At 45.5% G+C, this 14,637-nt stretch overlaps 1 protein-coding gene across 1 annotated transcript in view; it reads left to right on the plus strand.

Annotated features, from left to right (window-relative positions):
* The window catches only part of wdr90 (WD repeat domain 90), a 72,271-nt gene that overhangs the window by 44,480 nt on the left and 13,154 nt on the right, over positions 1 to 14,637 (plus strand). Inside the window, exons 15-24 of the mRNA XM_035748359.2 lie at positions 1,116 to 1,234; positions 1,696 to 1,857; positions 2,811 to 2,941; positions 3,082 to 3,198; positions 4,051 to 4,286; positions 4,641 to 4,777; positions 7,364 to 7,494; positions 8,277 to 8,407; positions 12,638 to 12,799; positions 14,392 to 14,520. Of these exons, the coding sequence (XP_035604252.1) occupies positions 1,116 to 1,234; positions 1,696 to 1,857; positions 2,811 to 2,941; positions 3,082 to 3,198; positions 4,051 to 4,286; positions 4,641 to 4,777; positions 7,364 to 7,494; positions 8,277 to 8,407; positions 12,638 to 12,799; positions 14,392 to 14,520 (1,455 nt within the window). The remainder of the gene's footprint in view (positions 1 to 1,115; positions 1,235 to 1,695; positions 1,858 to 2,810; positions 2,942 to 3,081; positions 3,199 to 4,050; positions 4,287 to 4,640; positions 4,778 to 7,363; positions 7,495 to 8,276; positions 8,408 to 12,637; positions 12,800 to 14,391; positions 14,521 to 14,637) is intronic.

Below are 14,637 nucleotides of genomic sequence, written 5' to 3' on the forward strand. Positions count from 1 at the left end.
TCCGCAATAGGCTGAGAGAGGCTGGACTGTGGGCTTGTAGGCCTGTTGTGAGGCAGGTCCCCACCAGACATCACCGGCAACAACGTCACCTATGGGCACAAACCCACTGTCACTTGGACCAGACAGGACTGGCAAAAGTGTTCTTCACTGACGAGTTGCGGTTCTCTCTCACCAGGGGCGATGGTCGGATTTGCGTTTATAGTTGAAGGAATGAGCGTTACACCGAGGCCTGTATTCTGGAGCGGGATCGATTTGGAGGTGGAGGGTCTGTCATGGTCTGGGGCGGTGTGTCACAGCATCATCGGACTGAGCTTGTTGTCATTGCAGGCAAGCTCTACGCTGTGCGTTACTGGGAAGACATCCTCCTCCCTCATGTGGTACCCTTCCTGCAGGCTCATCCTGACATGACCCTCCAGCATGACAATGCCACCAACCATATTGCTCATTCTGTGTGCGAGTTCCTGTAAGATAGGAATGTCAGTGTTCTGCCATGGCCAGCGAAGAGCCCGGATCTCAATCCTGTTGAGCAGGTCTGGGACCTGTTGGATCAGAGGGTGAGGGCTATGTCCATTCCCCCAAAAAATGCCTGGGAACTTGAAGGTGCCTTGGTGGAAGAGTGGGGTAACATCTCACAGCAAGAACTGGCAAATCTGGTGCAGTCCATGAGGAGGAGATGCACTGCAGTACTTAATGCAGATGGTGGCCACACCAGTACTGGCTGTTACTTTTGATTTGACCCCCCCCCACCCCCACCCCCCCACCCTTTTTTTTATTCAGGGACACATTATTCCATTTCTGTTAGTCACATGTCTGTGGAACTTGTATTTGTTTCATACAAATATTGACACGTGTTTGCTTAAAATAAATGCTGTTGACAGTGAGAGGACGTTTATTTTTTATGCTGAGTTTAGGTCGGGTTAAAGTGACTAGGGAACAGGATGTATCATAGACGGTAGCAGCAGTGGGTATACTCACTACCCTCTGTCGTGCCTTGCAGTTGCCGAACCGAGCAGTGACGCAGCCAGTCATGATGCTCTCAACGGTGCAGCTATAGAACTTTTGAGCACCTGCGGGCCCATGTCAAATCTTTTCACTCTTTTAACACTCCTCCACAGATGGTGGTTGTGTGGAACACCCTGCGTGTCACTAAAGGAGGAGAGGTGTCTGTCCTGGCCAAAGCACACACCGATGTGGACATACAGACCATGAAGATTGCCTTCTTTGATGACACACGGTAACGTTAGTCTATCATACTTCAATATGTGAAGCAACACAAACATTGACACACTCACACACACGATAACATACACACTATACATACACAGATATACATACATAGATACATAGATATGTGGTAGATATGTGGTAGTGGTGGAGTAGGGGCCTAATGCCACACAGTGTGTTCTGTGTGCCCTCAGGCAGTGAAATCTGTGAATGTATTGTAATGTTTTAAGTGTATAAACTGCCTTAATTTTGCTGGACCCCAGGAAGAGTAATGGTGATCCATAATAAATACAAATATGTAAGGCTTCATTCAGGATTCATTAGAGGTTAAAAGAAATGGCTGTAGGAATGTGTTCATTCTGTCATCTTGAGTTTGTGTCACTATGATATATATATATATATATATTTATTTTTTTGCCTTTGCTAAATAGCCAAAATGTAAATATGTTATTTTGTGTATTTACGCTCCAGGATGGTGTCCTGTGGTCGGGATAACGTTCGGTTGTGGCGTGTGCGGAGCGGGGCCCTGCGGTCTTGTCCGGTCAACCTGGGGGAGTACCACGCCCTGGACTTCACCGACGTGGCCTTTGAGGAGGGTCACTCTGCTGACCGCGAGCCTGAGGACCGCACGCTGTGAGTCCACACACTCCTTTCAGCTTTTTTAACCTTTTCATATTATGTAGGTAGGCTATGGCTGCATCCCAAATAGCGCAGGGCTCTGGTCAAAGGTAGTACACTACAGAGGGAATAGGGTACCATTTTGAGATGCAGTCTATAACTTCTGGAAGGGTGTAAATGTCACAGTATATCTAGAAACCCTTCTGCAGTAAATCTGACCAAGCCTCGCAAAGCTGCCTGATCCCGTGAGCTTACATTAATGTTGCTGATAGCACAGCGTGACTCTGTCTGGTGTTTACGAGGCTAAATCTGACCCACTAAGCATTTTACCATCTAAGATAAATTACCTTGACCTTAAAACATGGCGGAAGAACATTTTTATATTGTTTCATGTGCAAATTTGGCTCTCTAAACTGTGAGCTTACTTATGTCTTCCTCCAAGCCCTGCGTAGTTCCATTTCGTGGAATCAGAACCCAGTGCCTTCTCTCTCTCTCTCTTTCTCTCTTTCTCTTTCTCTCTCTCTTTCTCTCTCTTTCTCTCTCTCTTTCTCTCTCTCTCTCTTTCTCTCTCTCTCTCTTTCTCTTTCTCTCTCTCTCTCTCTCTCTCTTTCTCTCTTTCTTTTTCTTTTTCTTTCTCTCTTTTTCTTTCTCCTTCTCTTTCTCTCTTTTTCTTTTTCTTTCTCCTTCTCTTTCTCTCTTTTTCTTTTTCTTTCTCCTTCTCTTCTCTCTCTCTCTATATATATATACTTCTCTCCCACTGAGCCTATGAAAGGTTTGAAAAGATCCACACATCACTGCCTCTGAGTGACTGATACCTCACCTGCTGGAGCCACACCACTCAATCCCCTAATAACCCAATCTAAAGTACCTAATCCCGCCCACTCTCCGGAGAGGAGGCCATAAGTGCTCAATTTTCTAATTCAGAAGACTGAGCCATAATGGAGCCTCGGTTTCCTTGTTTCCAATAGATTTGCCAGTAGCCGCAGTGGCCACATCCTGGAGATAGACTACGGGAGCGTGGCGATCAAGAACGTTAGGAGACTGCTGCCTGCCCAGCAGCCCCACGCTCAGCTCCGTGAGAAACAGACCTTCGGCATGGGTGAGAGGACGGTGGAGGAGGAGGGTGGGGAAGGATGTAGGGAGGGAGGGAGGGAGAGAGATAGAGAAAGGTAATTTGAGGTGAGACATGAGTTCACTTTAAACTGTGCTAAACAATAAAAATGTTCTCCTTCCCACCAGGTCTGGGCATCGCTGTCAACAGCATCAGCGTTTCATCAGCGTTCTGCGCTACAGGCTCTGAGGACGGCTTCCTGCGGCTCTGGCCCCTAGACTTCTCCACCGTGTTCCTGGAGGCTGGTGAGAACAGGCACAGTTCAACAGCAGGGCCCCTTATTTTAACATTCAGCTCCATCCCTGCTCGGTCTGTCAATCATCTACATTTACATTGAACATTTTAGTCATTCAGCAGACACTCTAATCCAGAGTGATTTCGGCGGCAGGTGGCCTAGTGTTGGGCCAGTAACCGAAAGGTTGCTGGATCGAATCCCCGAGCTGACATGCTAAAAATCTGTCCTTCTGCCCCTGAGCAAGGCAGTTAACCCACCGTTCCCCCGAGCACCAAAGACGTGGAGGTCGATTAAGGCAGCCCCCCGCACCTCTCTGATTCAGAGGGGTTGGGTTAAATGCAGAAGAAGGCAGTTGAAGGCATTCAGTTGTACAGCTGACTAGGTATCTCCCTTTCCCTAATATAGGTTCAAAAAAACAACCACATCACTCAGTCCTAAAGTCATCTGCAAAACCAGTGGCAGGAAGAAAAGACATCTCACTCAGCCACAGTCATTTGTTTTATTCAGTACATCTGCCGCATTCAGCGTGTCAATATTGACTGGCATCTAAAGAATTGGGCAACTTGTTTGAAGTAAATGTCTCTGATTAACTGAATGTGTTTGAAGACAACCCATATCAAACGGGTTTCCAGGTTGAATCCCAGTCAAAGCACTTATCAAAGAGCTAAAATCTTATTGCTCGTATGAAGGGTTTCAAAGGAGGCTTGATGGGATTTTAGAGTAATGGAATCGCTGCCGTTTAATCAAAAACCCACATTCTGCGCACGCTGCCTCCCATTTCCTCAGCCAACGCACTTCCTCAGCCTACAGTACACAGACACACACTCCAGTGTTCCTCAGCCCCCCTGTCTTTCCTCCCCAGAACACGAGGGTCCTGTGAGCCTTGTGTCCGTGTCTGACGATGGCCTCACCGTCATGGCGGCCACCACCAGCGGTAACCTGGGCTACCTGGATGTGAGCAGCCGAGGCTACAGCACCCTGATGAGGTCACACACGGACGGCGTGCTGGGCTTCAGCGTGGACGGTATCCGTCGGCGCATCACCACCGCCTCCTGCGACCGCACCGTGCGCGTCTGGGACATGGACTCCATGCAGCAGGTGGGAACTCGAGCCCTGGAACTGATAGCACACACTGACGCTCAAAGCTACAAGGCTCATTTTCAAACCCACATATTGTTTTCGCACTGCTGAGCCGAATTGAGGCAAACTGAGCTGGCCTGATCATGTGTCCACCATAGTTGCTTGAACAGTGTTGATAAGGATAATGCCACGGTTTGGTACGCGATAGTAAGAAAATGGTAAGTGTTATGTTTTTCGAGAATTATTGTAAGGTTTCTCTCACCTGAAATAATTGACCTCTCCTCCTTAGAATTTTGACTGTTCCACCGTGACCTTATCTGACTGAATCGCTGTAACCTCATGACTGCTATGTGTCCTCTGGGCCTTCTCCAGCTGTATGACTTCGTTTCTGAAGACACGCCCTGCTCCGTGGCCTTCCACCCCAGCCTGCAAGTCTTCTCCTGTGGATCCAGCTCTGGCCTTGTCAGGGTCTTTGACATCGCCAGCGCCAAACTACTGGCAGAGCACAGGTAGGTAGACCCAGACTAGAGGAGATACTGTCGTATACATAGTGGGTTCTGGAGTTGATGGATTAATGTACAACAGAAGTTATGTGGTGCCTTGATACAGTAGAATCTAGGTACAGTCTCTTGAGCAACGAAAGACCTTCAGCACAGTTTTACCTTGACTCGCAATAATCCTTTCAATTCTGATCTCGTGCTGTAAGACGCTGTAACCCGACGGCCAATTTGCCGGACGTGACTAGCTGTCACTGTCGGTGGATCATACGTCTTGGTGCTGATTTGACTATATAGCCGGTTAAGTCAGTGACTGTTTATCCTGCCAGCTGAGTCATGTCATTACTGTGACCTACCATAAACCTCTCGAACACCACCAACACCCCTCACAAGGAAGTGCCACATCTGCTGTGCCTCTATCTTTCACCCTCTTTGCCCATTTTTTTCTTTTGGCCTCTTACAGGCATGGGCGATGGCGGTGTAGGACGGGTGACAGAGATTTGGCTCTTGTCACAGTCTGTCAGTTGGTACCAGTGTGGTATCTCGTTATAGAGGAATCAAGCGGAGGCCTTCTGGAGATGAGAGAATCTGTGATTCGTGACTGAGCCACACTTGCTCGCGCACCTACTGTGTACACACACACACACACACACACACACACAGAGTCTGTGGGACAGAGTTGGCAGCAAGGCTATTATAGACACATTTAATAAGTTTGTGTATGAATGTCGAGACCACTGCCGCAGTTTGAACACTTCAGTGTTAACCGGTGTAAAGGTTTAGAGAATGAGAGGGAGAATGGAAATGGTTTTATTAAATATATGATTAGTGTGTCGTTTTTGGCTCTCGCTCTGTGACTCATTGTATTTGGGTGTTTGTTAATCTTTACACCTTTACAATCGTGGGAATTGGCCTATATGGATCGGGCCCAATTGAAATGTTTCTAACTGAAGAACTACAGTGTGAGAAGCATATGCATAACCATGGCAGGAATTGAAAAGGAACAATTTGGAGATTAGGGTGAGGACACTTGTTCACCTGACACGACTGAATCCAAAATAACTGTTGATTTTACGTGCATTTGACGTTTTACTGTACTTTTCGCAGCATTTATCGACAATGAAATCTGAAAATACTCTGCATACATTCAGTAACATAGTAAGAATATTCATGAAGATTGTGGGGGTAGGTGCAATGTAAGACAAAATCAAATGAGAAGGGTTTGAGTGAGGGGTCTGACTGATGGCCACACATCTCTCCAGTGTGCACAGTTTCTAAGTACTTTCAATGCGCTTTTATGACTCAAAGGAAAGCGCGTTCAACCTTTTCTGTGCTTTTTTGAGCTCTCTTAGTTGTGGCGTTTAGTAACTGAAGCAGACTTGTAGATGTTTGTTTGGAACACAGCCCTGCGTCCCCACCATCACACAATTACTGTTGTTATTTACACCATCACACAATGACTGTTGTTATTTACACCATCACACAATGACTGTTGTTATTTACACCATCACACAATGACTGTTGTTATTTACACCATCACACAATGACTGTTGTTATTTACACCATCACACAATTACTGTTGTTATTTACACCATCACACAATGACTGTTGTTATTTACACCATCACACAATTACTGTTGTTATTTACACCATCACACAATTACTGTTGTTATTTACACCATCACACAATGACTGTTGTTATTTACACCATCACACAATTACTGTTGTTATTTTTTAAAATTTAAATCTCAATCTGGGTTAGGGCGGGCATCATTTGAAAGCTTGTTCTATTGCCAACATGACTAGCTAAATTAGGCTGTCACAAGGCAGGCACTTCATAGAAACGGATAGTCATGTTGGTGCTTATAGAATGGAGTCAGGAGGGCATTTAGGTGCGTGGTTCCGCTGCTTATTTTCATCACTGTAAACAAACGGGGCTCATTCTGTTAAGGGCAACCTAGGCTATGAGGCCATGGTATCCTTGTAACTGTCCATCAAGCATAGCGATCATAAACGTTGATACTTGTTAAAAAAGAAAAATGCCATTGCGAACTCTTTGCAGTAAGGAAGTGTTTACTACCGAGGAGACAGTCAGCTGAGTGCATACGTTTTAGAAAGCGCACAACACATTTTATACTCTTCCCCAGCTATACATTTTATGACCCCAATGAGTTTCCCTCCATTCCGCTGTGGAGTGTCCATGGTTCTCTCTTTGTTTTGCCAGATGTCAGAATCGCACCCCGTCCATCCTCTGTTCTACCCTGCTCTCTGATCCTGGGCAATGTCCTCTTATCTGATGAGGTCAACCTTTCTAAATTAGCGTACACACAGTTTCATGGCCTAAACTCCATTAATACTCACAGTAGTCATTCACTAAACACAATACTAACAAACTGCAGTTTAACTTCAAACGTGTTACATTTCGATAGAGTCCATCATACTGTAAATTACATGAGTTTTAAATGGAAATGTGAAGTGCGCATTTGGACTCACAGGTGTGTGTGGTTTGCTTCTATGACATCAAAGTGCTATTTATTACAATCCTCGCTGTCTCATCTTTCAGAACACCTCGAGTCCTCTTGTGTTTTGTTTCTGCAGGCAGCACAGAGGGGAGGTGGTGGGCCTGGCCTTTTCTCCAGATGGCGAGTTCATGTACAGCGCTGGCTCCCTGGGCTCTCTGGCGCTCTACAACTCCTCTCAGGAAGACCACCATGTACTCCGAGTACTGGGTGAGTTAACACTGACAACCACACATATACAATACAGCTGGAGCTGGTTGAATTAGCTGGTATGTTATGAATGGAATGGAAGATGGAACCTTTCACCTTCAGAAATACAAGGACTGCACTCACAGTGTTCTGTATTGTTCTGATATTACCTGTCAGACAGCTCCATCTCCAGTGAAGGTACTGTATCTTCAATTTTCAATGACTTACAGGCAGGGCCTAATATTAACACCCGCCACTAGCCAAATGTGGGTAGATTTTGGCATTTGCGGGGTAAGATGTCCATTTCACTAGCCACAAAGGCGGGTGGACAGGGCTCCACAGTGAGAGCATTTCACTCGGATTTGTGAATAAAAGTAGCCAAGTATGATCACATTTATAGTAAAATAAATGCTGCAGTAGCTGTTCTCAAAGTATTTCTGACGTTTTGTTTCATAGCTGGTAAATGAATCGCACACAGTCAAAGAACTACGAATCCTACTATAGCCTATTCCACCTCGCGCTGAAACACTATTTTGGTTGAAATACTCCAGTCACAAAAAATGAAATTAAACATCATACCACATTATTTCATACTAGTAATACATTTGTTTTAGAAACATTACAAAGCATATCTGTTTTTTTTGTGTGTGTTTTATTGGTGTAATTTTAATGACTATTTTATTTTGGCTGCTATAAAATCTGAGTGGCTTGTAGATTTTTAAATCTACCTGCAACAGTGGCTGGTAGACCAATAAGTTAATTTTATGCCCCAACACACCCTCCCTCACTCTATTTTTGTGTAGGTAATGTGGTTGCTCGAGGCACTGAACGTGCTCCTGACGCCCTCACTGTAAGCAGCGACAATCGCTGTCTGGCTTTCGTCGGGCCGTCTGAGTACACCGTCACCATCATGGCCGCCCGCTCCCTGGATGAGGTACTGTTGCTTCTCTTACGATCAACAAAATCTCTGATCCCTGTTATTGTGTCAATCAATTAGTCTTTGAGCTTTGTTTTCCTATATGTGGCTTGAACAACTTTAATGTTGAAATTATAGTGTAAAAAAAAAAATAGTGATTTACTCTGTACTTCCCAAATGGTAGGTCAGGACCAACTGGTGTGTCTCTGCAGTAATGTTGGCAGAGATAAAGTAACACCTACATGTTTCAAGTAGACCACCATAGTCCCTGTGCCCAAGAACGCCATGGTAACCTGTCTAAATGACTATCGCCCCGAACTACTCTCATCCTTAGCCATGAAATGCTTTGAAAGGCCGGTCATGGCTCACATCAACGGCATCATCCCAGACACCCTGGGCCCACTCCAATTTGTGTACCACCCCAACAGAGCCACAGATGATGCAATCTCTATTGAACTCCACACTGCCCTTTCCCACCTGGATAAGAGGAACACCTATGTAAGAATGCTGTTCATTGACTTCAGCTCAGCATTCAACACCATAGTTCCCTCCAAGCTCATTACTAAGCTAAGGACCCTGGGATTGAACACCTCCGTCTGTATCTTGACTTCCTGACAGGCTGCCCCCAGGTGGTGAGTGTAGGCAATGCATCTACCACGCTGACCCTCAACATGTGGGCCCCTCGGGGGTGTGCTTAGTCCCCGCCTGTAGTCCCTGTTCACCCAGGACTGCGTGGCCGCGCACGACTCCACGCCATCATTAAGTTCGCTGATGACACGACAGATGACGATGAGACAGCCTATAGGGAGGAGGTCAGTGTGGTGCCAGGACAACAACCTCTCCCTCAACGTCAGCAAGACAAAGGAGCTGATCGTGCACTACAGGAAATGGAGGACCGAGCACGGCGCCATTGACATCGGCACGGCTCTAGTGGAGCGGGAATTCTTAGGGGTCCACATCACTAAGAATCGATCATGGTCCACACACACCAACACAGTCGTGAAGAGAGCACGACAACACCTCTTGCCCCTCAGGAGGCTGAATATATTTGGCACTGGGCCTCAGATCCTGAAAAAGTTCCACAGCTGCACCATTGAGAGCAACTTGACCGGCTCAATCACTGTGTGGCAACTGCTTGGCATCCGACCGCAAGGCGCTACAGAGGGTACTGCGTCCGGCCCAGTACATCACTGGGGCCAAGCTTCCTGACATCCAGGACCTCTATACCAGGCGGTGTCAGAGGAAGGTCCTAAAATTGTTAAAGGCACCAGCCTCCCAAGTCAGACTGTTTCCTCTGCATCCGCACCTCAAGCGGTGCCGATGCATCAAGTCTGGAACCAACAGAACCCTAAACAGCTTATACCCCCAAGCCGTAAAACTGCTAAATAGTTATTTAAGTTGTTAACCAAATAGCTATCCGGACTATTGACCCCTTTTGCACCATTTTTGACTCATCACATACAGTGAGGGGGGAAAAGTATTTGATCCCCTGCTGATTTTGAACGTTTTCCCACTGACAAAGAAATGATCAGTCTAATTTTAATGGTAGGTTTATTTGAACAGTGAGAGACAGAAAAACAACAAAGAAATCCAGAAAAACGAATGTCAAAAATGTTATAAATTGATTTGCATTTTAATGAGGGAAATAAGTATTTGACCCCTCTGCAAAACATGACTTAGTACTTGGTGGCAAAACCCTTGTTGGCAATCACAGAGGTCAGACATTTCTTGTAGTTGGCCACCAGGTTTGCACACATCTCAGGAGGGATGTTGTCCCACTCCTCTTTGCAGATCTTCTCCAAGTCATTAAGGTTTCGAGGCTGACGTTTGGCAACTCGAACCTTCAGCTCCCTCCACAGATTTTCTATGGAATTAAGGTCTGGAGACTGGCTAGGCCACTCCAGGACCTATATATATGTGTGTATATGCCATTTAGCTGACGCTTTTATCCAAAGCGACTTACAGTCATGTGTGCATACATTCTACGTATGGGTGGTCCCGGGAATCGAACCCACTACCCTGGCGTTACAAGCGCCATGCTCTACCAACTGAGCCACAGAAGGACCACACAACCTTAATGTGTTTCTTCTTGAGCCACTCCTTTGTTGCCTTGGCCGTGTGTTTTCTGTCATTGTCATGCTGGAATACCCATCCACGACCCATTGTCAATGCCCTGGCTGAGGGAAGAAGGTTCTCACCCAAGATTTGATGGTACATGGCCCTGTCCATCATCCCTTTGATGCGGTGAAGTTGTCCTGTCCCCTTAGCAGAAAAACACCCCCGAAGCATAATTTTTTCCACCTCCATGCTTGACGGTGGGGATGGTGGTGTTGGGGTCATAAGCAGCATTCCTCCTCCTCCAAACACGGCGAGTTGAATTGATGCCAAAGAGCTCCATTTTGGTCTCATCTGACCACAACACTTTCACCCAGTTGTCATCTGAATCATTCAGATGTTCATTGGCTAACTTCAGACGGTTATGTATATGTGCTTTCTTGAGCAGGGGGACCTCGCGGGTGCTGCAGGATTTCAGTCCTTCACGGCGTAGTGTGTTACCAATTGTGTTCTTGGTGACTATGGTCCCAGCTGCTTTGAGATCATTGACAAGATCCTCCCGTGTAGTTCTGGGCTGATTCTTCACCGTTCTCATGATCATTGCAACTCCACAAGGTGAGATCTTGCATGGAGCCCCAGGCCGAGGGAGATTGACAGTTCTTTTGTGTTTCTTCCATTTGCGAATAATCGCACCAACTGTTGTCACCTTCTCACCAAGCTGCTTGGCGATGGTTTTGTAGCTCATTCCAGCCTTGTGTAGGTCTACAATCTTGTCCCTGACATCCTTGGAGAGCTCTTTGGTCTTGGCCATGGTGGAGAGTTTGGAATCTGATTGATTGCTTCTGTGGACAGGTGTCTTTTATACAGGTAACAATCTGAGATTAGGAGCACTCCCTTTTAAGTGTGCTCCTAATCTCAGCTCGTTACCTGTATAAAAGACACCTGGGAGCCAGAAATCTTTCTGATTGAGAGGGGGTCAAATGCTTATGTCTCTCATTAAAATTCAAATCAATTTATAACATTTTTGACATGCGTTTTTCTGGATTCTTTGGTTGTTATTCTGTCTCTCACTGTTAAATAAACCTACCATTAAAATTAGACTGATCATTTCTTTGTCAGTAGGCAAACGTACAAAATCAGCAAGGGATCAAATAATTTTGTCCCTCACTGTACACTGCTGCTACTGTTTATTATCTAACACTTTATTCATAGTTACAGTGGAAGTGCTTTGCTGCAGGAGGGACTGGTGCACTTCACAATATAGCTGGCATTATGAGGAAGGACAATTAGGTGGATATATTGAAGCAACATCTCAAGACATCAGTCAGGAAGTTAAAGTTTGGTTGCAAATGGGTCTTCCAAATGGACAATGACCCCAAGCATACTTCCAAAGTTGTGGCAAAATGGCTTAAAGACAACGAAGTCAAGGTATTTGAGTGGCCATCACAAAGCCCTGACCTCAATCCCATAGAAATATTTTGGGAAGAACTGAAAAGGTGTGTGCAAGCAAGGAGGCCTACAAACCTGACTCAGTTACACCAGCTCTGTCAGGAGGAATGGGCCAAAACTCACCCAACTTATTGTGGGAAGCTTGTGGAAGGCTACCCGAAACGTTTGACCCTAGTGAAACAATTTCAAGGCAATGCTACCAAATACTAATTGAGTGTATGTAAACTTCTGACCCACTGGGAATGTGATGAAAGAAATAAAAGCTGAAATAAATCATTCTCTCTACTATTATTCTGACATTTCACATTCTTAAAATAAAGTGGTGAATTTTAACTGACCTAAGACAGGGAATTGTTACTAGGATTAAATGTCAGGAATTGTGAAAAACTGAGTTCAAATGTATTTGGCTAAGGTGTATGTAAACTTCTGACTTCAACTGTATATGTTAAATGTACATATCTACCTCAATTACCCTTCATCAACTCGCTACTGGATTCCTATATATATATATATATAAAGCCATGTTATCGTTACTCATTGTGTATTTATTAGAACTTATTATGTGTTCTACTTTTCTATTATCTGTATATTTTCTTTCTCTTTGCATTGTTGAGAAGGTAAGCATTTCATTGTTAGTCTTTACCTGTTGTTTACGAAGCATGTGACAATTTAAAATGAGATTTGAACAAGTTCGGATGTGTATCTGAGCCGAGGTAACATGATGCTCTACTTTGCATCACCCAGCTGCTGCGTGTGGACGTGAGTATCCTGGATGTGGAGAGCACCACTCTAGACTCGGCCTTGAAGGTGTGCTTCTCCCCGGCCTCCACCGGACACCTACTGGTCACCACCTCCGCCAACAAGATCCTGTGGATTAGCGCGAACACCGGACGACTGCTCAGAGAGGTAGTGGTACTGATATGCATGCCGTCTCTCTGTTTTTCTGTGTGTCTACGTTTTAGTGTGGGAGATACTTTTGTAGTGTGTGGGGACACCTGCTCGTCGAACATCTCATTCTATAATCATGGGCATTAATATGGAGTTGGTCCCCCGTTTGCTGCTATAACAGCCTCCACTCTTCTGGGAAGGCTGTCCACTAGATGTTGGAACATTACTGCGTATGCCTTGCTTCCATTCAGCCACGAGAGCATTAGTGAGGTCGGGCACTGATGTTGGGCAATTAAGCCTGGCTCCCAGTCGCCGTTCAAATTCATCCCAAAGGTGTTCAATGGGGTTGAGGTCAGGGCTCTGTGCAGGCCAGTCAAGTTCTTCCACACTGATCTCGACAAACCACCTCACTTTGTGCTTTGTCATGGGGGGGGGGGCGGGGGGGCATTGTCATGCTGAAACAGGAAAGGGCCTTCCGCAAACTGTTACCACAAAGTTGGAGGCACAGAATCATCTAGAATGTCATTGTATGCTGTAGTGTTACATTTTCCTTTCACTTGAACTAAGGGGCCTAGCCCGAACTATGAAAAACAGCCACAGACCTCCTCCATCAAACTTTACAGTTGGCACTATGCATTGGGGCAGGTAGTGTTTTCCTGGCATCCTCCAAACCCAGATTCATCCGTCGCACTGCCAGATGGTGAAGCGTGATTCATCACTCCCGAGAATGCATTTCCGAGTCCAATAGCAGCGAGCTTTACACCACTCCAGCCGACGCTTGGCATTGTGCTTAGTGATCTTAGGTTTTTGTGTGGCTGCTCGGCCACGGAAACCCATTTCATGAAGCTTCCGACGAACAGTTCTTGTGCTGACTTTGCTTCCAGAGGCAGTTTGGAATTTGGTAGTGAGTGTTGCAACCGAGGACAGACAATTTTTTCCAACACTCGGCGGCCCCGTTCTGTGAGCTTGTGTGGCCTACCAGTTCGCAGCTGAGCTGTTGTTGCTCCCAGACATTTCCACTTCACAATAACCGCACTTACATTTGACCGGGACAGCTCTAGCAGGGCAGAAATTTTATGAACTGACTTGTTGGAAGTCACTGAGCTCTTCAGTAAGGCCATTCAACTGCCAATGTTTGTCTATGGAGATTGCATGACTGTGCTTGATTTTATACACCTGGCTGATATAGTCAAATCCACAAATTTTGAAGGGGTGTCCACATACTTTTGTGTATATAGTGTGTTTGTGTGTGACAATGTTGATGTGCATAATACAGTGATGTGTGTTGTAATGAAGGTGCTGATTGTCTTTGCCACTGACTTTCCGAAAGAGATGTTTATACATTTTAGTCCTTTAGCTGATGCTCTTAATCAGAGGGACTTAGTTAGTGCATTCGTCTTAATAAGGCAGCTCGGTGAGACAACCATATATCACGATCATAGTAAGTAAAACATTTCCTCAACAAAGCAACTTATCAGCAAAGTCAGAGCTAGTGAGAAAAGAAAAGCGTGGGTGTTCATTTTTGAAATGTATTAATCAAGGTACTTTAATATATCTGCATTGTTTTGGTGCAGTTCTTCAGTGTTTTGTGTGTATGGTATCCCTGCCAGGTGTCTAAGGTACACAAGCACCAGTGTTCCTCTCTAGCTGTGAGTGAGGATGGACGTTTCTTACTGACAGCAGGACACAATGCTGTGAAGGTGTGGGATTACAGCATGCAGCTGCATGTCAACTCGCAGGTAAAGTTGATTGGGTTCGGTTACCATGCCAACCGGCATTTTGTATTAGCAATTTATGGATTTCAGTATTGTGATCTTACCAAATTTCAAGTAGTTTTTAAAAGTTGTGACGTTATT

Source organism: Oncorhynchus keta, chromosome 3, assembly GCF_023373465.1.
Source record: "Oncorhynchus keta strain PuntledgeMale-10-30-2019 chromosome 3, Oket_V2, whole genome shotgun sequence".
In the NCBI taxonomy this organism is placed as follows: domain Eukaryota; kingdom Metazoa; phylum Chordata; class Actinopteri; order Salmoniformes; family Salmonidae; genus Oncorhynchus; species Oncorhynchus keta.